Below are 23,573 nucleotides of genomic sequence, written 5' to 3'. Positions count from 1 at the left end.
AACAACAACCCTTCTTGGCTCTGCCCTGATTCTAGAATAGTTTGAAGTCTGGTTAACAGAGAAAGAGTTCTAATCAGACAGATCAAAAGGATTTTCTATGCTTGTTCTAACGTGGCATAATGTGGCCAGCTGACATTCAACTTGTTACTACAAATTAAGAAAATCTGGTATTCCATAGAGGGTAAATTTCAGTATTTACCTTGAAATAATCTTTTTTCTAAAAAATATGGAATGCATCACAGATTTGTGTGTCATCCTTGCTCAGGGGCCATGATACCCTTTATACCTGAAATAAACTAGTGAAAAAATTAACTTGTTTCTACTATCAAGAATAATTTTTGGGGATGCCTAAATGGCTCAGTCAGTACAGCATGCAACTCTTGATCCTGAGGTTGTGAGTTCGAGCCCTATGCTAGGTGTAGAGATTACTTAAAAAAATAAAATCTTTAAAGAAAAGAAATTTTTTTAATCCTCAGTCCCTAAGTACAGCCAGAGAACTGAAATAAAGCTGACACTTGAAACAACACAGGTTTGAACTGCGTGAGTCCATTTCCACTCAATTTTTTTTCCAATAAATTCCAATAAATTTCCAGTATTTCCAATACTGTACATGTATTTTCTCTTCCTTGTGATTTTTAATTTATTTTAATTAAAAACATATTTTTTGAAAGAGAGAGAGAGAACATGGACACGTGTATAAGGGGGTAGGAAGGGCAAAGAGAGAGGGAGAGAATCCTCAAGCTAACTTTCCACATAGTGTGGATCCTGAGGCAGGGCTCCATCTCATGATCCTGAGACCCTGACCTGAGCAGAAATCAAGAGATGGACACTCAACCAACTGAACCACCTATGTGCCCTTTCCTTGTGAGTTTTTAAATAATATTTTCTTTTCCCTAGTTTATTATAAGAATAGAGTCAGAATACATATAACAAACAAAATATATGTTAATTAACTGTTCCTGGTAAGGCTTCTGGTCAACAGTGGGTTATTACTAGCTAAGTTTTTGGGAAGTCAAAAGTTATACATGGATTATTGGCTGTGCAGGAGTCAATACCCCTAATCCCTGCATTCTTCAAGGGTTAACTGTACTGTATTTATCAGTTTCCAGATAGCATTATTAAAGTATTCACAGTGAGAGTGCTGATAGATACAAAGACTTAGAAGAGGTTCAGCAGTGAACCAGAATTCAACAAAATGCAACAAACCAACCCTAATTTCTTTTTTTTTTTTCCCAACTCTAATTTCTAACATGAACCAATGCTTCCCTCAGTTCCCAACAGTAGCCACCCCCCACACTACCCCACCAGGAAAGCCCTGGGAGGATGTTAAAGTGTCCTGGCCAGCGACCTCCCAAATTACAATAGACCATCCTACACTTTGCAGCCACAGGAGAATAAGACCTTGCAGGAAGGAGTGGCTTGGAGCTCTAGTAAGGAGGACAGGCCTCAGCTGGAGACAATGGTTGAGATTGTGGTCTACCTTCACACTTGAATCACTCTGGTGAAAAAGCTAACACAGATACTGACAGCCAGGCCTGCCCCTCCCATCTTTGCTTTAGGAGAAATACAAGGACAGAATAAAAGAACCAAGAGAAGAAAGGGAGCAGATGGGAAGAGAAGAGAGGTGAAAGGGGAAATAGGAAAGGGACAGGGGAGACTATAGATCCTGTCCCCTTTCCATTTTAGGAGGTAGTGATGGGGAAGGCTAAAGGAAGATAACCCGACCCCACCCTCATCATCAACCTTTTGTAACCATAGCCTTTAATACCAACCAGTTTCAAACTGGAGTCATCAAGTGACATACTAAGGAAGGATTAGCTGCCAAAGATTAGCTACAAACCTGAAGATGTAAATATCAAGGTGAACACCTAAACTCTAGTGAGGTCTGGCTAATTACTACATTCATATTAATGTGAACCTTTCCAAACAATTTACCTATGCTAGGCACAGTGCTGGGTAAGCTCTTTACCTCACTTGTTCTCCTAATGCCATCCAGTGGGTCCTGGGTTCTATTTCCCTGTGTGGAGGATGAGACTGGGGCTCCATGGCTAGGCAACCAGTCCCTGCACGACTGGCTGGGAAATGGCAAGCCAGAGCCCATGCTCTTTACCACCAAGCACTAACACACTGAGAGGGTCCTCTCCTACTCATGTTTATGCAAACACAGCATCAAGATCCAAATTGCACAGATCCTCAGATGGGATATGAGCACAGAGTTTTCACATCTAACTTTGAGAGAGGCAGTGTCAGCTCCTGACTACTTTTTCAATTACAAAAAATTTCTTTGGCTGCTTTCACACCCCTCCCACCACTGGAACTATCTGCATATCTCCATGGTATTGCTTTGTTGGTTGCATGCCAGTATATTTCCAGGGTAACCTACCTGGGGCTGTAACTTCTGCTAGGGTAGCTGTTCAGCTTTCCCCATCAGCTATCCCCTAACCCCTTCTTGTGGCCTGCTAATACATTCCTCCAGAAGATGCTGGCTCAGCCCAGCACTGCTCACTAAGGTCAGCCTCTGCGGGTTGGCGACAGTTCCTTTTTAAGTGCTTGTTTTTGAAATGATATCAACTCTTCTAATTTATGAATTTTCTGCATCAACAAAGTTACTTTTTGTTTCCTGCAAGCTAACCCAGAATGACGTATTAATGCTGTGTGATGGAGTGAGTCAATAAAGGGGACTGCAGGAACTCTCTTCCTTGGGGCAAGAAGTGAATCTCAATAAACCTCCCACCCTCTTCACCTGCCTCAAGGTTACCCTTCCATCCACTATGGCTCAACAGATTCCAGCAGTGATCCTGCACGGCCCAGGTTCTGTTGAACACCCAGGAGAAAGGGTGTCCCAGAGACTCCCTGTGAAAGGATGTGATGGCACTATTCCCCCTTGCTCCCCAACCTCAGCCAGTCCAGTGTGATGACATGGTGGGATGACTGAAATATGAGCAAGGCCTCCTCCGACGGCCCAGTGTGAGATCAGTGCTTCCCTACAAGGGGAATGAGTGGAAAATTTCTGACTGGTGCCAAGCACACGAGCTCCTGCTTTCACTCCAAAGGCCTAAAAATAGAACTCAGTATTAACCATCCAAACTATCCTGGTGATACAGTCCAGAAATCGCAAAGTGTAAAAGGCCATTCCTCTACAATTACTGTTTACTCTACGATGGGCTTAACTGAAATGGACCCTTGGGGAACATTCATCTAAGCCCCATACTAACAGCTGTGTCTTCTTAGCCACCTCTTTTATTTGGTCACGTACCTCTCTTTCGCACACTGAGTTCTCAGTTCTCTTTAGCCTGGTACGCTGTATTCACAGATGGAATCCAAGATGAGCTACCCCCATAAAACATCCAACTCTCCCCCTCTACCTCTAGCCCTAAACATACCACTGCAAGTCTGCTACAGTGACTTTTCCCATATGACTCTTCATGCTAAGGTGCTCACAGACTCTGGGGGAATGCTACCTGCAATCTTTCCTAGCTACCTGGCAAAGCATACCACCTGCGAATCATTCCATTGGCTTCAAGTAATTGGATGGGCAGTCAAAGCCCCAAGGCAGCCTGCCACACTCTGTTATTTTAACATGCTTGGTCAACAGAGGTTATCTGTTCAGGTGGCTGATGTTACCCATGTGAACTTGGTGGTAATAGGAAGTGAAAATGCCACTCCTTGTTAGCATTACCTATGTGATTCTATACTTGGGTATCCACCAGCTAAGCTCTTCCTTGAATCAGAAACCAATAGAACATTCTGCTTATTATTAATGCTGAATGTTGGGGGGAATCTGAGGTGCCTTTACCCCAACTAATCCAGAAATGGGGAATTCACACAAAACAGCACATACTTAGTGCCTACTATGTGCCAGACAGACATAGCAGGCAGGATATTTCTGCCTTCTAAGAGTTTAACAGTCTCCCAGAGAGTCAGTAAGTGAGTACGTAATTATAAAACACTGTGACAGAATTCAAACAAGTGGGGCTGGCTCCAAACAATTCCTGAGACTGAGGGCGAACAAGCAGGAGGAATGTGGGAGCACCCCGGGCAAAAGCCAGGAGAACCATGACACAAAACAGCACCAGAGGCTATTTCTGGGAACCTGTGTCAACCCTATCATATGGGTCCTTCTCTTTCTCCCCGCCATGTTCCTGCCTCTGGTCTGTGATTCACCCGGAAGGAGTTCTTGACTTGTAGCACATGACAAGGAGATTGATGACAACTTCATAAAATTCACTGCATTCTGAGTGTTTTGATTAGCTCTTTCTTCCTCAGCAGATTTTTCTTTAAAAAGAGGGACATACACACACATACACACATGCACCCACAAATATATACATGTAAGCCCACAGACTCCCAACTAATTTCTAACTTTTCCTATCTTTTTAGTCTGCCCTGGAATCAATGCAGATAAAAAAAATTCAACCATGCAAGCTGGACCACCTTTTCACAGGATAGACAAAAGAACTGTACAGGGAATTAAATAAGAAAACCAGAGAATTCTACTATTTGAAGAAACTTCCAGATCCTTTGTATTGTGAATTTCTGAAATGCAAAGTGATATACATACACGTGAAATTACAAAGAGGTTAAGGATTTTTTCGTTCTTCCAAGAAATAATACTGCTTTTCACCCATGTCTCCATAACTTCATACGGCATAACTTTGTTTTAATAGGGAAATATTTTATTTCATATTTCAAAGTGAACCAGTACAAGGTGGCATCAACAGAACATTTAAGTCTTCGGTGTTGTTTTCATACCACGTTTTGTGAACGCTGCATTCATTTTCAATATTAATACTGTGAAGATGGGCCAGATTCATAATATAGCTTTGTGGAAATTTCCTTTGGGAGGTGGACTGACCTTTTGTTTTTCATTTCAGTTATTATGGCTCTAAGGCAGCACTGATGCCATGCTTTGACTTCTTCGATAAGTATTATTTCTTTCACATATAATTAACACAGGGCACTGTGTTTTTGTATCTGCTTTTCTACTCCGCAATAAAATTTAATATAGACTAGTCAAGGGAAAGTATCATTCACATTTAATATTCTTAAATACATGTCAGTGTCTACTTGTATGAAAAATGAGCAAAACCATATCTTGTTTTAAAAGAAATCAGAAAGGCTAAATTTATAGTGCATAATTCTAGCCTTTTTCCTGTGCATCAGTGATTACAAGACATCTAGCTTCCTAAGACACTGTACTTATTAATAAGGCAATGTCATACCCCATCTGAATTACTATGAGCAACTTAGAAAGGACAGAGTCTTTGGGGGCCCAAAGTGAAGGAATGTGAATCTAAAAAAGTAATGTTGGGAAATGTTGGATCTCAGAGTAAGCAAAAGAAGGGAAAATTAGCCAGCATCATGATTTTTAATCCATTTATGTATCACCATGGAAGTATCTTGGGCTTCCTGGATTTTACCTTACACCTTCCCAAATTTATTATTGTCAGATGCCAGATGCCTGGAAGGAACAGTGAGGTGCCTTCTCCCAAACCCCACCCCTAGAAAGAATTTAAAGAAAAGATAAATAAGACCAGCCCTTGAGATCATAATCAACACATATAAGGTTAGAGTGGAGATTGCAAAGTAATTCCTAAAGGGACAGGATAGTACCTACGCCAGTAAGACAGGGTAACTAGTAGTAGAGGGAGCAAAAAAAGAGCTTAGAAGAGGCAGTCACCAAGGCCAGTGACAATCAGGTAGCCTTCTCAAGTACATTTCTGTTCTGATGGAACATGGGACATGTAGGCTCTGAGGCCACTGAATGCCTAAAGACCACAACTTGTTGGCTCAGATCCCATTCTCATCAAAGCTTCTTATGAAGCTGGACTTGATTCTAAAAAGAAATACACGTTTATGAGGCTTGTTATCATTTGTTGCTTGTAAGTTACATTTCTGCTTGTTAAAAAACAAGTTGGCACTCTAGTTTACATCTACTTGATTTCTCTCAATAACTCAGCGCTCCTAAGAATGATCAGCTCTGGAAGGTTAAGAGGAAGGAGTTTCTAGATGTGCAGATCTTCTGGCTTGATTTTGGACCAGCTGAGTGAACAAATAGACTTTGAAATCCATCTGGATGTCCCAAGGGCCTTCCTGGGCCACACCTTTCCTTTCAAAATACCTATAGAATGAGTCTTTCTATAGATTGCCTCTCTGTTCAAAATCCCAAGATGGATTTCTATGTCTTCTAACTCAAGTTAAAAAAAAACTTGGGTCTGGCTTTCAGCCTGGAAAATATTTCCCCACACTCCCTTGTGCCTGGATTTCCCCCCGTGTTTATTCTCATCTTTCATCAAACTGGGCTAGAGTACCTTTACTCATGCACTCCTTGCTCAGAATTACATTCCTGCTCCTCATGTGCTCCACCCCATTCCTCAAAGTGCAGTGCATGTTCCATTTTTTCCAAGAAACCTTGCCTAAGATTCCAGCACGGATTTCTCCTTTCACTAGATTCCAGGAACAGGTATGGCCAGTACCACATGACTTCTGCTTCATTATACTTCAGTCTTGTAGTAATGTGTTAATTGCTCTATCTGTGTTATTGTTGCCTACCTCACTTTTAATTTCTCTGTGAGATGGAAGTACAACCCACCAAATAACTGGGCACGTTGTGCCCTTCTGACAATTCTTTGGTAGCCCCCATAATAAATATTTACAATATTTATTTAGAATAAATATTGTAAATACTGTAAACCAGCAATAAATATTGTCAATGAATAGGTTTTTTTGAAAAGCTGAAAATATATAAAGCACAATCAGCTTTAAAAAACCACTTGTTCATTTAAAACATTCTTATTTATTTTATTTTTTATTTTTTTAAAGATTTTATTTATTTATTCATGAGTGACAGAGAGAGAGAGAGAGAAAGAGAGAGAGAGAGGCAGAGACACAGGCAGAGGGAGAAGCAGGTTCCATGCAGGGAACCTGACGTGGGACTCCATCCCGGGTCTCCAGGATCATGCCCTGGGCTGCAGGCAGCGCCAAACCGCTGCGCCACCGGGGTTGCCCCATTTTTATTTATTTTATACTTTAGGCAAGATTCTATGGTTTCTCCCAGTAAATGAATGCTAAAGAAGCATCTTCAGATTTATATTTCTTAGCCCCATCTCTGAAACTATTTCTTAAAAGTATCTTCAGTTGCCCCACGACTCTTTTCAGGACATCTTTAAGCTGCACTATAATCAAACATGTTTTAACATTTCAAAATTGGGTTCTCAAAATAATTTATTTTGTATCCATATAAAGTTTGGAGGAAATCTTTCTTTTCTTTCTTTCTTTCTTTGTTTCTTTCTTTCTTCTTTCTTTGTTTCTTTCTTTCTTCTTTCTTTCTTTTTTTTCTTCTTTCTCCTTCTCTCTCTCTCTCTCTCTCTCTCTTTGCTTTCTTAAGGTTTATTAAGCCTGGTCCAAAGTAAGCAAGAACAACTTTATCAACAATTTTTTCAGGCCTCTTTCAAATGTGATGCTGGGATTGTTAGAGCTTATTAACAGATCTATGGATTTTACTGTGGGATTTAAAGGAGCTAAATACTGGAGTGGAATCCCATAAGAGCCTCAGCATCCAACTCCTGGCCCAATAGGTAACCACTGAATAAACAAATGATTTTAGCATACTGCCTGTGAAGGTATCCTTACTAGCAGTCGACTAAATAAAATAATGACTTTTTTAATTTTAAAAAGGAGGGGATCCCTGGGTGGCTCAGCAGTTTCGCGCCTGCCTTTGGCCCAGGGCGCAATCCTGGAGTCTCGGGATCGAGTCCCGCGTCGGGCTCCTGGCATGGAGCCTGCTTCTCCCTCTCCTCTGCCTGTGTCTCTGCCTCTCTCTCTCTCTCTATGTCTATCATAAATAAATAAAAATAAGTTTTAAAAAAATTTAAAAAAAGAAAACCCTCAATTCCTAAAATGAGCACCTATGCATATATAGTTCCAAAACCTCCCATGGGGATATCACTCTGAACTACAGCAAAGGAAAGTCAAGAAATGTGGTGTACACATAATGAGAAAGTTGACAGATGCAGTTTTTTAGTTTTCATCAGAGGAGGATCATTTGTATTAAGTTTGAAGTTTCAAAGCTAACACATTTAAAAGTTACTGAAACAAAAAACAAACAAACAAAAGTTACTGAAACATCACACTGCGGAAGAGAAGACATACTATTTAATTGTCTCCCCAAATCTCCAAGGTAAAGAATAATACAGGGATAATTATTTTCAAGAACTTGATTTGAAACAAAAAAAGGAGGACAGGTTCACTGTAAACTACATTTTCTCAAAGAAGGCTTGCAGATTATGGCTTCTATTTCTGAAACTTTTGTACCATGACTTAGGAATATGAACATTATGATATTGTGGGACATGCAGCAAATGCTTTCCTTTTATTAAAACTATCATGACAAAGCTTCCTTCAACACTTTTTTTGTGGCCACTTCTCTGGAAAAGGGGCTTAATCACTTCAGTTTTGGCTCTGCTGACAACTGCAAACTTCCTTTACTTCTATTTGTTAAGAGCTCATAGCTCATACATGTGTATATAAATATTTTAGTTCATCCTCATGGTAGTAAAAGCAAAACTCACTGAAATAGTTACTCCTATGGGAACAAAAGTACCAGCTAACTTTTAAAATATCAGTGTAATTTTCCTAGGTCAAAGTTCATAAACAGAAATGATAACAAAGATGTTCCCAAGTGACCTCCTTGTAATGAGTTTTATATTAAGCTATTTGTTTTCCTTCACCTGGTCACACGCTATACCTCAAGCTATCTACACAGCCGATGCCCACATGGGTAGAGAAGAGGCAATTTCAACCCCTTATTAAATTCCATTTCATGCATCTCGGAGAAATCCAAATGTATGTGAGAAAAAAACATTACAGAGACGAGATTTCTTGCCAACATATTTCTAGTAGTGAAATTAGCAGCATCCCCCACCCTCTCTGTCAGCTCACAGGCGAATGTCAAAAGCAAAAAAAGGCTTTGTGTTGGAATTGGCCTACAGTTCTCACTTGCTCCCGCTCTATTCTCAGGTCCCTGCCTGTGAATTTTCCTTCCAGTGAGGACCTGAACACACCCTCTGATTCTGGAGCTCCTTAACGCTTCGCCTCTATGTTCGTTATTCATCCCTACGTGATGCAAAGACATACAGCGAGGACAATTGTACTGGCGTTTTCTTCTCTGACCTTAAGAATATAAATACAAGGATGGATGCTGTTTGTTTAAAAAAAAAAAAAAAAGAGTGGTAAACTTTCAAAGTTAGCAGCTGGCCAAGAGAAGCATGTCTAGCTAATCTAAATTCCCCACTGGAACGTCTGAGATTTCACAGGTACATTAAAATGCATTAGGAATTTCCAAGCGTTTCTTGGTAGTCTGGATTTCAAGATGTTTGAGCGGAGCCCTGCTGTTTGGGGGAAAATGCAACAGCTGCATTTGAGGCTGTAGGCACAGCGAATTATGTAAGGCGCTGCAGCTAGGTGAGACCGGGGCACTCACAATTGAGCACACTGGAACCTAAGGGCAGCCTCGCGCTCACCAACAAAGCGCACACGCCTGCGAGGGGAGAGACACAGAGGTGGCCGGCTCGGGCTTTCTCTCAGCTCTTTCAAAGGCGGGGAGAGTAGGGGGAGGGAAGGCAAAGTACCGTCTGGTCCAGGCACTGAAGGCAGTTATAAGGCTTGCAGCAGCAGTGGCCCATCCCGGCAGGCTGGCTGGCAAGGGGCCCTCTTCATTCACCGTGTCAGCGGGGTCCCTAGGCGAGGTGCCGGCTCAGGAGAAAGGGGTGCGCCGCCGGGAGCTGTCACAACTTCCATGTGGTCCCCTCCGCTACCTTATTTCTCCTAATAACTTGAGGAATCCGCAGCGGCCGCAGGGCCGGGAGGAGGAGCGCGGCGCGGCCGCCCCAGGATCCCGCTGCGGGGAGGGGCGGGCGGGAGCCGGGGAGGGAGGGCCGGGCGGCGGGGAGGGTCCCTCGGCCCTTGGGAGCCTCGGCGGAGGCCAATCAGTAGTCGCAGAACAATCGAGCCCGTCCCAGGGCCAGCTCCCTCGGAGGCCCGGCGCCCGCCCTTCCCGGGGGCCGCGGCCGCTCCCCGCCTCCCGCGGCGCCAGCGCGGATGCGCCCCTCACGCCGCAGCGCCGGGAGCGGGCGCAGGAGGCACAGAAGAGGAGCCTGGGCTTGAGGGGGCCCCGCGCCGAGCACCCCCGGAGGGCCCGCGGCGCCCCGCTCCCGGCCCCGGCTCGGTCCCCGGCTCGGTCCCCGGCTCGGTCCCCGGCTCCGTCCCCGAGCGCGCAGCGGTCCACCGGCGCGGGGCGCCCCGCACGGCCCTTGCTCCTGCGGCCCCGCCTCCTCTGGGCCCGCGGCGGGGACCGCCAATGGCTCTTCTGCAGGTCGGCGGCCGCCCTCGACAAATTTGCCTGATTTGAGGATATCTTTGTCATTGAGCTACCCTGTGGAGTCGCTTTGCCGAAGCCGAGCGGCGCAAACCCTTCAGGTGGCTGCAGCAATTACAGCTGGGGCTTGGGGCCCATCTCTGTCCTGGGCGTGTTAGCCTAAGAGCCTTAGAGGACCTGATCTTTCTAGGTGATTACGAATTTTTCAGTCCGTCAAAAATCAGAAAGAGAAGGGGATGGAGGCTAAAGTGTTGTTGTTGTTGTTGTTTTTTTCTCTCAAAAGAGATGTGGTATTTTAAGATATATTTATGTAATCTTGAGAGTAAAAGATGCAAATGCTTGTGAGGTTACCTTTCTCTTTCCTGGTAACTCAAAGGAGAAATCCTGCAACCTACCACCCGCAGAAATATACAATCACATCTCTGCTCACTAAATTTGCCTAAGACTATAAGCAGACAATAGTTGTAAAAATGAGGTAATTTTATTAACTTGAGATCCTCCAAAGTGGTTCTAATGAAGGAGCACAAGGCTACTTCAATTTGCTTGGAGAGGGGACGAGGGTATTTGGTGATCAAATATGAACAGACTGAAATGTGTGCTCTGAACTTGAAACAATAAGCTCAAACCTTTCTTCAAAGTTAACAGGTAAACAAACACTTGTGAATCAACTCTACTTAAATAAAAGAATTTTTAAAAAAGCTAACAGGTAACTTAGCACAATTCTTTAGGAAGTCAACATGGCTGTACCTACCAAAATTGTATGTATGTATGTATCTAAATGAAATTCCTATCAAAATTTTAAAGGTACATCCATCCTATAATACCTCTCATATAAATATGCAAGGGTATATGCATAAGGATATTCAATTTAGCACTATTTGTAACAGTATAAAAATGGGAAACATCCTAGATATCCAATACCTTTCCATTGTATGGAAACACTGATGAGCGAGGAAATAAACTTTTATACAACACAGAGTAAAACTACAGACATAGACACATTTGCTTATGTCTAGAAGAAGGCTTTTGGGAAAATGCACACTGTTCTTATAAAACATCCTACCCTTGGGGAATGGGAAAAAGGAATAAGGGAGCAGATTTCCACTTTTTTTTTTTTTTTTTTTTTACCTCTTGCCAGCATGTAATTTTTGGTTTTGGTTTTGTTTTATTTTTATTGTTTGAAAACAAAGTGTACCGGTGGAAGGCAGTGAGCACTGCCCAGGCTCCGTCATGTCTGAGGCACATGCTACCTCCCTCTCACACAGGCTTGCTCCCCATAGCAGGGGAGCCTGGGTATACTTGTCAGAGGAAGAGAAGCTCATGACATCTTGAGCTGAAATCTGGACTCAGAGCTGTTCCTGGAACTTTGGAAACCTTAGGAGAAAACATTTATTTTGCAAAAAGCTGTGCCTTGGTGCACTCATGTTCACAGCAGCATTGATCACAGTAGCCCAAAGGTGGAAAAAGCCCAAGTGTCCACTGACTGATGGATGGACAAAATGTGGCCTATCCACACAATGGAATATTATTCAGCCTTAAAAAGGAAGGAAATTCTGACACATGCTACTACATGGATGAACCCTGAGGACATTACATGGAACAAGCCAGTCACAAAAGGACAAAGAGATTGTATAACTCCACTTAATTTTTTCCACTAAATTTCTTAAAAAGATTTTTTATTTATTCATGAGAGACACAGAGAAAGAGGCAGAGACACAGGCAGAGGGAGAAGTAAGCTCCCTGCAGGGAGCCTGATGTGGAACTCAATCCCAGGACCCTGGGATAATGACCTGAGCCAAAGGCAAATGCTCAACCACTGAGCCACCCAGGCACCCCTATGATTCCACTTATGTGAGGCACCCAGAGCAGAGAGACAGAAAGTAGAATGGTCGTTGCTAGGGACTGGGGGTTGGGGGTGGTAGGTGGAAATGGGGAATTGTTTAATGGGTACAGTTTGGGTTTTGCAAGATTAAAAAAAGATTCTAGAGATTGGTTACACATAACGTGAATGTACAGAATGCCCCTGAACTGTCCACTTAACTGGTTGAAATGGTAAATTTTATGTCATGTGAATTTTAACCATAATTATAAATTAAAAAAAAAAAAAGGTGGTGGCTTGCATTCTACCTAGAAACAGACCTATCTGATCAAGTCAAGTCAAGGTAGAGCAAAGCCCCTACTATAGACCGAGCCAGTAGGACTGGGGAGGTGCTAAGAACCATAGCAATGTACTTCTCCCTGCAGTAATGGAGAGCATAATCTCTTTGGCACAACTGACTTTCTGCATCTTAGGAAACTGTTTCTTTCTCAATTAGAATGTAGATTGTACTGTGCTAGAAAATTACTTCTTGTTCTTGGATGATTCATGGGAGTGCTTGCTCACATAGTGACCCACAGGAGATTAGGGTGGGACTCTGGAGGTTGCACAAGAAAGCCAAGATTCGCCTTTTCTTCTTCTTCTTCTCTTTTTCTTCTTCTTAATTCAACAGCATATTACTTTTATTTATTTCTTTTTCATTTGTCATTGCAGTATTATCTTTTTTTAATTTATTTTTTTATTGGAGTTCAATTTGCCAACATATAGCATATCACCCAGTGCTCACCCTGTCAAGTGCCCCCCTCAGTGCCCATCACCCAGTCACCCCAACCCCTCGCCCACCATTACTTTTAATAGTTACTAATAGGAGATATTTAAAACCACTGTGCTTTTTAATTTGCATTTCTTTGCAAGAGTAACTTGTTTATTAGCAATTTGCATTTTCTCTTTTGTAAATTATGTATCTGTAGTCTTTGCCTGTTGGTATCCTAGGGCTTTTTAAATTATTTCTGTAAACTGCCTGAATTTTTTTTTTAAATTAGTTTCAGAGGTAGAATTTAGTGATTCATCAGTTGCATATAACACGCATTACATCAAGTGCCCTCCAGCTTCCCTTCTTGTGCAGAAGGAGCTAGGGGCAAGAGACTGGGGGTGGCCCAGCCCATTCATCCTCTACAGTGTTGCCATGATGGCACACGTGGTAAGATCTCAGTGCAAATAACCCAGCTTTTGAAAGATGCACCAATGTCCTAGAGTTGTGCCATGTCTCTCTCCTTATAAGTTAGAAAGCTTTAAACCTATTCAAAAATAGAGGGATAAATACAGAGGACCTTTATATACCCATTTCTAGTTTCAATGGTTGTCGAGATTTTGGCACATTTCCTCTTTGCCCTTTTTTTTCCCTTTTCTCCCCCCCCCCCCCACTGCATCCATCACCCAGATTCAGCAGTTATGGAGATTTTGTCATTTTATTTTCATGTGTCCCTTTGCTTTTCTTTGTTAAAGTATTTTGAAGCAAAACCTTACACACTTTATTATGCATTGCTAAAAATTATGAACATTTTTATATAATCACAATGCCATTAAAACACCAGACAAAACTGACCATGTATCCTTGGCATCTTAGCCCTCGTTTATCAACATTACCCTTCCTTTTTCCGCTCTGCCATTGACTTGCTTAGAAACTGGCTTATGGAATGTCCCACATTCTGGTTTTGCCTCTTTGCTTCCTCATAATGCTATTTCACTTGCTCCTATTTCCCTGTGAATGAAATGTTCCTGCAGCTGGATGAGATTCAGGTTTATTTATTTGGGCAACACTGCCTCAGCTGTCATGTTGTGTGCATACTATTACATCCCATCGAGAAGTACATAATGTCTGGCTGACCCATTTTTAGTGCAGCTCTAGTAGATCAAGACGTAATAGCTTCACCTCCTCCTATGTAAAGTTCCCCATCAACCTTTCATCTGATGGTTTCATCTGTTAATGCTTATTACCTGAGTTGATTATTTCACTGGGACTTATAATAGGATGTTCCGGTTCCATCATCCTTCCTAGCTGGAAATTTTACATAAGAAAAAGATTTTTCATCATACACAGGATGACTTTAGTTCCTTGCAGTACAGTTTATACAGTAAAGATAGATCAATGCTTAATCCTTTCCAGTGCTAATTTTCTGAATGAAGACTTGGTGTTGCAATGGTACCCAATGAGGTTGTTTGCTTTCTCTCACTTTTTTTCAAAATATCATTATAAACGTGTTTTCATATTAATGTATACAATGTATCTTAATCAACTGCATTTATTATTCTTTTTAGATGCTCAGTTTACTTCATCCCTGGCCAATGAGAGCACCTTCTTGTTAGCACCTGTGTCCTTTTGACATAACTCTACCTTCCTTGCTTTTTGTATCCTGGGCTCATCTTGGACATTTCCTGCTTCAGATCTGGGACCAGCCATCACCTCCAGGAGCCCTAGTTCCTTCTAGTTGGGAATGAGAATTAGATACAAAAATTAAGGGACTGTTTGCTGTGTTTTGAGAGCCACCTGGAAGGAATGAGATTTCCCTTGCAAGAAATGATCCCTCCTACAGACCTGGGAAGGGGTTACTGAGGAAATCAGATTAGGGCCAGGAAATGACAGCTCCTTCCGTAGGGGCCTTTAAAAGTGGCAAAATGCTCAGTAAAACTCACTTTGAGGGAGATAAACTGGACATATCATATGGTGGCAAGCCCAGGGCTAGTGAGAGAGGCACCCTCTGCCATAAAATTTTCTAAGGAGTCTCCAAAGTGTTTGAACATCTTGAAAAAAGACTGAACTTTTTGAAGGCATACAGAATGGGATTTTAGATTACTGTCATTTGGCATAAAAGGAAGCTGTGACCTCATAGGCTGATGAAATCTGGGACATTTTGATTCTCAATATTTTAAAAAGTTTGAAATGGTTTTAATTCCTTGTGTATTTTCTTGCACTGGGACAAAATTGAGCATTGAGAAAAGTTAGAAGGCCTGTGGCATATGTCTTCAGAGAAAACCTTATAAATATGTTCTGGAGCAAAAATTAATAATGAATCTTCACTGATCATTAACAGATGACAGGCACTGTGCTTAAGGGCTTGCATTCAACTGCAACTTCTCCTATAACTCTCACAAAACAACGTGAGAAAAGTTTTCTTATCATCTTCATTTTGCAGACAAGGAAATGTTGACTCAAAGATTGCACAACCCAACCTGACAGGTGAACATAAAGCTAGCAAATGTTAGAGTGGGGTCTTCAGCTCAGATCTGACTCCAAAACTTATGTCCTCAGCCACTGTATTTTACTAACTGCATTGCACTTGTTGAGTGCAATGCAATTGTTTATCTGTAAACCCTACACAATTGCCAGTTTGTGTCGTGTTTTAATCTAGATAAAGGATCTGAGCGTATGAAAATATAAGAGGAGATTCAAACATATATATGAAATAAGTATTTTCAGAACTTGGAACAAGAGTCTCTACTATAGTTTTTTTTTTTTAATGTATATTTACAAACCAATGTGCAGATAACTTTGGACTGACATAGCAGAAACCATGGGCCTAAGTCTGTTAAAATATTCAATTTTGTTATTTCTGTTTGTTTTCCTTAATGTTGTTGGACTTCTTTACCCAACTCCTAACCACAATTACCCCTGTCAGACTCAAGTCTCCTGCTCAGACTTGACTCCCCTCCCCATCAGGCCACCTCCCTTTTCTGCTCAGTCCTCCCATTTAGAGGGAATTTCCTCCATCTCTGTGACATCATGTCATTCTATATACTTGCTCTTGCTAATGACATTCTGCTTCATGTGATAATAATTGTTCCTATCTGTCTTGCCCCAAATATCACGGTCCCTTTGCCATGCCTCACGTTAACACCTGCAGTACTAGCAATCTACCTGGACAACAGGTCTCAGAGACATTTCCTGGGTGATGCGGGATGGGATCATTGAAGGAGTCAAGCCAGATAAAGGTGGCTTCCTGGCAGAGGCATTTTGGTATTTTGTGCAGTTTGTAAGTCATGGGGCCATTTGCAGGAGGTTGATGAGATAAAAATGTCTCACTGTCTCACTGTTTATTTCAAAAGAAAACCATGAAAAATGCTTATGAAAGAGCCTCTTACAGATTGTCAAGGCAACCATCTGTTTATTTTGGTTCCGCCGTCTATGCCCCTCCTTTTCCCATGCATCTAAAATATGAGCTGGAGCTCTTGCACTGGATTATAGCAAAGGGGATCGCCAGGAAAATATGCGTAGCTTTTACCAAACACAATCCATCTAGAGATTTTAATGCAGTGAGACTGGACTAGAAAGGGAAAAACACAAAACAGAAACCTTTAAACTGGAAATGACAGGTGGTTACGATCATCAGCATATAGACAATAGCTGCTCTGAAACACCTTTGATGTAATACCAAGGACTTAGGATATTAAAGAATAATAATAAAAAAGAAACAAATGGCATATGTACTCTTCTGTTCTTAGAGACTAGTTAAAAGAGAGTCATAAAAATGGCATTTTTCTGGAAGGTTGCTACTTATGCCGCCGGACAATCTTTTTTTCCTAGTCCATTAGTCTTTGACAGTAACTTTGTTATTTTTTTTCCGTTAAATCAGTGAGTAGGATGACTACAAGACAGGCATCCTCCTTAAGTTTCTGCATTATATTCAGAAGTGACAACTCTGCTAAGAGCTGTGGAATTCAAAATGATCTTTACTAGCTGAATAAATAGGTTGGACATGATTGGATAACTGATGGGTAGAATCTGATACAGAGATGGGAAGTAGTTGGCAAAGCCCCACCGTGCATCTGTTTATCTGACCCGTATTAGATGAGAAGGCTGATTAATGGACACGGAGTGGAACCATCAATGTAGCTGCCATTATAAAATAGAAAAGAAAAAAAAAAGGATGAAAGAATATGGACCGTGGAGTGGTGTCTGTGTCTGGTCTGGTATCCATTCCAGTGCCCTAATCCTCCTTACTATCCTGTGGAGAAGCAGCAATCTCCCCAAGAACAGACTGGGATCACTACAGAAAAGGTGTTACAGATTTCAGCATATGGCTTCCTCCCTTTGATTAAGACTGGTCTCCCATCCCTCAAGGTAAGTTTCTCAGAGAAATCTCTGTTCTTCCTTTGGAGCATTTCTCACCATGACAATTAAATAATTATCCCATCTGTTAAATGTCTGTCTTCCTAGTAGGTCACCAGCTTCACCAAAGCAGTGACTGCATCTGCTTATAAAGATACAACTGTATCCTTATCACTTAGCACAGTGCCAGAGACACAGTAATGTGCCACTAAATGTTGAATACATACAGTAAAGATTGAGTGGATTTACCCTAGTTACACTGATGAACTTCAGGATACAGAGACCCTGCTAATAAGCAATAACACAGCTGTTGCTCTAACATCTGGAGGATATTTAAAACCTTTAAAGAACTGTAATCCTTGGGCCCTTGCACAGACATTGTCAAACAAACATGGGGAAACTACTCTGTCATATACTTGAACTTTTCTTTCGCTTAGGAGCTCTGAAGAAGTACAAGATTTTAAGGGTGCTGCTTTCCATCACTATCTTGACAGTGTAAGAGTGGAAGAAAGCTGACTGTCACAACCACTTTACCATTTTTCCTCTCTTTTCCCCATTGATGATAAGACCCTGGCCATTTATCTGCATGAGTCTGTCACTAAATAAATTATTAGCATTGCTCACTCTTGATTTTCCCACAGCCTCAAGCCTAATGATTCCACATAGTTTTTATTCTGTACAGAATAACCAGATTCCTAAACACACTAACACTTCAGGGAAGGAAATGGTAGGTGTCCCACAATTACTAATTACATCTGATGTTTACAAAGACCCTACACTTAGAGTGAAGGTGGCCACAGTTCTTTGCAAATGATGTAATGAACCATAATCTCACATAAAATCCAGCAGCAAATCTTGTTTGCTCTACCTTAAAAACAGATCAATAATTTGACCACCTCCTACTCCTCTGCTGTAAGTATTCTGGTCCAAGTTGCCATCATATTTCACTTGGATCATGTCAACAGCCTCCCAACTGGTGTTCTTGTACCTACTGCTACCCCCTACTTCCAGGCTATTTTCAATAAGTTAGACTAAAAGAAATATTAGAAGGGAAAGTCAGAGTATGTCTCTTCTCTATCCTCTATCCTCCAGTGACTTCTGTTCTTACTCAGAATGAAAGCCAGTTTTTTCAATGGCCCTTCATGAATTGGACTTCTCTTACCTCTCTGATCTCATTATCTAACCCTCTCCTCATCAGTTAGCACATTCCAGCCATGTTGGCCTTTCAGTTGTACCAGCAACATGTCAAGTATTTTCCCATGCTGGGCATTTTGTTCCCATTGATCCATCCTTATGCCTGCAAAACGCTTTTCCCAGATGCCCATACCTTGTTTCCTAATCACGGTCTCCTTGTTGGTAAGCCCTTTCCTAACTATCTATGGACATTTACAACACACTCTCAACTACTCCAGTACTCTCTACACCTTTATTTCCTGATTTTTTCTTCTTTGAGGCACTCACTGCAACATGTTTATTTGCTTGTTGTTTATCTCCTCCTACCACAATGCACCGCCAGTTAGGTTGGAATTTTGACATTCTATCACTGTTACATGCACCACTTTGAACAGTGACTACTAGGGGTACTATCAAATAAATATTTATTGGGCTAATGAATAAGTGAATGGAGGCCAAAAACTGACTCAAATCAAAGAGAGGAAAGATAATAGGCACAATAAATGTCTTTAGGAAAAGGGGGGAGGCATATTCTACCTATACAGAGTACAGATATAAAAAAGAGAAAGACAACAGAATCTACCTATGTCCTTATCTCCAAAAATTTCTTCAAAATGAACAAGGCATAACAAGAAAGAAAAAATAGAATACGTATTCTCAGCATAACTTAAGAATATAGAATGCCTAGATCCAGGTGGTCTGACAAGAAGAAACTTGAAGGTACGTGTGATCTGAAGTGACAGTCTTTGCAATGAAGAGCTGCTGGGGAAGAAGAAAGACATAAAGAAAAGGAGAATTGCCCTACGGCAATGAGGTAGTAAAGGGGAAAAGAAATGTAGGGGGAAATTTAGGGCTCTGCAAGATAAAGTGCATTAGAAAATCAGAGAACACAAATCCCTGGCTCCACTCACTCAAAACTATTCAAGAATCCATACTTTGCTACACTGATGGAAGAGGATACTAAAATAGGCATCTTAAAGAGCAGTCCAATACTACAAAAATGAACAGAAAGCAATGAATAAGCAAATACAGAGTTTTTACAAATAATCATGGTAAGAGCCAACAAGAGCTGATAAAATTGCCTCCAAGGAAATAATAATGAAGTATAAGAAAATTATAGAAGAACACTCAAAACTGAACTCAATATACAAAAAATATCATTTAGAGATATGAAAGAAAAGATTTTGAATGTGAAATACATGCACTAATGATAGAAATGTATAAGGAACAGGAAATAATAGTGAATTTCAAAATGGAAGAAACAATAATTATCTCAGAAATGAGGATGAAATTACAAGGTGCCCAAGATGAGATAAATTAAGATGAAAATTTAATAAGATAGTTTTGAAAAGTAGAAAAACAACTAAGAAAATAAAAAGGAGGAAAAAAAAGTAAAATGGGTCATAGAGAAAATACTGAAATGGAAAACAGATATACAGAGTTAAGACTCAAGGAAAAGACTCAAGGAAAAACAAAACAATGAAACAAGTCTAATACTTAAACACTATAGTACAAGAAGTTTCCAGATAATTGAATCTTCATATTGAAAGGGCCTGCTGGAAAACTAACCCTGATTTAGTAATTCTAAGATGTATCCTATTAAACCAGGTAGAATTTAGACATTTAAAAAAAATCAAGATCTCTAGGCAAAAAGGGGAAAAATTAGATATTAGATATTCAATATATTAGATATTCAAAGCCAGACAACAAAGGAACAGCATTTAGAAATGAACAAACAGGGGCACTTGGGTGCATTAGTCAGTTAAGTGCCAGACTCTTGATTTTGTTTCAGGTCATGGTCTCAGGGTTGGGAGATGGAGACCCATGTAGGGCTCCCCACTGGGCATGGAGCCTGCTTAAGACTCTTTCTCTCCCCTTCCCTCTGCTCCTTCCCCCCTTGTGTTCTCTCTCTAAGAAAATGTAAATAAATAAGGAATAAATAAAAAAAACTTATTTTTTTAAAAAATATGAAACAAAGATTTTTCTACAAAATCAAGCTATCCAAGTATCAAGGCTATAGGAAAAGTTGGAAACACACAGGACATGAGTCTTTCTTTAGAAACAGCCTGGAGTATGAGCTTCATTGGATGAAGAGGTGACTTGAAAACTTTCAGCAGGAGGACTGATCTGAGTGTTTATAAAGAGGGTTGTAGGTCTAAGCCAAAAGTAAACGTGAGAACAAGAGTGGAAGACTGATGTACAAATGCTGTACATCATAACAAATAGAAATAATGCAACTAAAACCTGGTAAGGGATGGAAGACAGAATAAAGAAAGTAAAATAAACTCATCAGTTGTCACATAGACAATAGTTGGAAATTAAGGGTTTACCTTTAAACTGGCAAACCAGATGGCCAAAGGTTAACTAAGAAGACAAGGGACTATGGACATTCAAAAAGATGTAAGTACAAAGGTAACAACTATAACAAAAATAAAATGCTCCTAAATTCTATTCTTTAAAATTAAAGAACTGTAAGGGCACCTGAGTGGTTTAGTTAAGGATCAGACTCTTGGTTTCAGCTCAGGTCATGACCTTGGAGCCCCACATCCCCCTCCATGCTCTACATCGAGTTTGCTCAATATTCTCTCTCCCTCTCCCTCCCTCTGCCCCTCCCCATGCTCATGTGTATGCATGCATTTTTCTCTCTCAAATATAAATATATATATATATATATTCTGTCAAATATATATATATATAATATAAATATATATGTATCTTTAAAAAATGAAAGAACCAATAACATGAATGGACCTTGAAGGTATTATGCTAAGTGAGATAAGTCAGACAGAAAAGGACAAATATTGTATGATTTCACTTATATGTGGAATCTGTAAAACAAAACAAAACAGAAACAGACTCAGAGATAGAGGAAGCAGAATGGTGGTTACTAGAGGTTAGAGGGGTTGGTTGTGGGCAAATCAGTGAAAGAGATTAAGAAGTACAAACTTCAACTTATAAAATAAGTCATGGGTATGCAATGTTCGGCATATGGGATATAGCCAGTAACTTTATATAGTTATAAATGGCAACTAAACTAATTTTGGGGGCCATAAGTGAAAAAGAAAAGAACACACATCTTTAGGGAAAAAACACAGAAAATATAACATAATACATGCAATTATAAAACATTATGATAGAAATGAGATCTAATGGGATCCCTGGGTGGCGCAGCGGTTTGGTGCCTGCCTTTGGCCCAGGGCGCGATCCTGGAGACCCAGGATCGAATCCCACGTCAGGCTCCCGGTGCATGGAGCCTGCTTCTCCCTCTGCCTATGTCTCTGCCTCTCTCTCTTTCTCTCTGTGACTATCATAAATAAATAAAAAAATTAAAAAAAAAAGAAATGAGATCTAACATGTCATTTATAAAAGTAACTGTGCAGACTAATTTACCAATTAAAAGCAAAAGATCCTCAATTTTGCTTAAAATGTAAGACCCAATTATATGATTTATACATCAAATATATAAAACAAAATGATTCAGAAAAACAAAATATAAGTGGATGGATAAAGGTATTTAGGAAAATAGACACACTAAGAAAGCAATAGTAGCAATCTGATGTTCAACAAATAAAAATTCAAGCCTAAGGGTGTCATTAGTGCAGTAGGCAGTGCATCAGTCTCATAAAAGTGTTAAACATGACAGAGAAGGGCATCTTTTATTGCTGAGAGCCAAATATACAATGAATATATAATACTTACGAATATCTATACTTCAAAAAACACAGCAACAAAATTTTTGTACAAGATTTACCACTTTTAGCTCAAGACAGATTAAGTGGATAAACAAAACAAAACAAAACATAATTAAGTAGGTATGTCTTTTTTTTTTAATTTTTTTTAATTTTTATTTATTTATGATAGTCACAGAGAGAAAGAGAGAGAGGCAGAGACACAGGCAGAGGGAGAAACAGGCTCCATGCACCGGGAGCCTGACGTGGGATTCGATCCTGGGTCTCCAGGATCGCGCCCTGGGTCAAAGGCAGGCGCCAAACCGCTGCGCCACCCAGGGATCCCAAGTAGGTATGTCTTATAGACATATATTACACTTTATATTTTGAGGATGTTAGTAAACATATCTTTTTGTCAAGGGCTTTTGAACCATTCATAAAAACTGAACACAAAGAAAATGTCAGTAGGTTTCATGAATTAAAAACATTATGAACAAAACTCTCTGATCACAATGCAGTAAAAGTAGAATTATTAATAAATAAAATAAAAATAGAATCATTAACCAAAACTCAAAACAAAAAGTTCATCCATCTGAAAAATTTAAAAAGCCTATTTGACAACTCCTCAATAACAGTGAAAACACAAAATGAAGTCAAAGAGTCTTTTTTCTACTAATAAAAATAAAAAACAAAACACTAACATATGGGATACATTTGAAGCAGTTTTTGGAGAAAAACTCATAGGACGAAATGCTTCCATAAGTAAAAAATAAAAGGGTATAAATAAAAGGATGTAAATACTTAGCTGTAAAAAATAGCAAACAACAAAGTAGACCAAAGAACTAAGACGGAAATATTAAAGACAAAAGAAATTAATAAAATTGGGACACCTGGGTGGCTCAGCAGTTAAGTGTCTGCCTTCAGCCCAGAGCGTGATCCTGGAGTGCCGAAATTGAGTCCCACATTGGGCTTCCTGCATGGAGCCTGCTTCTCCCTCTACCTGTGTCTCTGCCTCTCTCTCTGTGTCTCTCATGAATAAATAAATAAAATCTTAAAAAAATGAAATTAATGAAATAGAAAATAGGTAACCAATATATTTAATTGAATACAGTGAACAAAATAGCAAACCACAAGCTGACTTGAACAATAAAAAAAGAGAGAGAAAGCACAAATAAAATAAGAAATAAAGAGTGAATGGAAAAAATAATTGAAAGTTATAAGAGACTTTGTTGCAGACCTCTATACGAATATATCTACAGTCCTACATTAAATCTATAATTTTCTAAAGAAATATAGATTACTGAAATTGAGCCTTTCACAAAGAGGAAAGATTTAAATGGACCAAATTTCCACAGAGGATACAGAGACAATTATTAAGTACCACCAAAAAAAAAAAAAAAAAAGCATCAGGCCCCCTGTTCTTCTACCAAACCT

The 23,573-nt window shown here is 40.2% G+C and overlaps 1 protein-coding gene across 18 annotated transcripts in view; it reads right to left on the bottom strand.

The window, feature by feature from the left end:
- Nucleotides 1–23,573, bottom strand: part of MTUS2 (microtubule associated scaffold protein 2) — a 575,555-nt gene that overhangs the window by 59,428 nt on the left and 492,554 nt on the right. Inside the window, exon 1 of one of the 18 annotated variants that reach the window (XM_025996728.2) lies at nt 9,630–9,928. The exons of the other annotated variants lie outside the window; for them this stretch is intronic. Within the exon in view, the coding sequence (XP_025852513.1) occupies nt 9,630–9,683 (54 nt within the window). The 5' untranslated portion in view covers nt 9,684–9,928. Of the gene's footprint in view, nt 1–9,629; nt 9,929–23,573 lie in introns of those variants that run through there. 18 annotated transcript variants of the gene reach the window in all.

The sequence above is a fragment of the Vulpes vulpes genome, chromosome 9 (genome assembly GCF_048418805.1).
Source record: "Vulpes vulpes isolate BD-2025 chromosome 9, VulVul3, whole genome shotgun sequence".
Classification (NCBI taxonomy): domain Eukaryota; kingdom Metazoa; phylum Chordata; class Mammalia; order Carnivora; family Canidae; genus Vulpes; species Vulpes vulpes.
The sequence above is the reverse complement of the archived record's forward strand: the minus strand, read 5'-3'. Positions and strand labels throughout refer to the sequence as shown.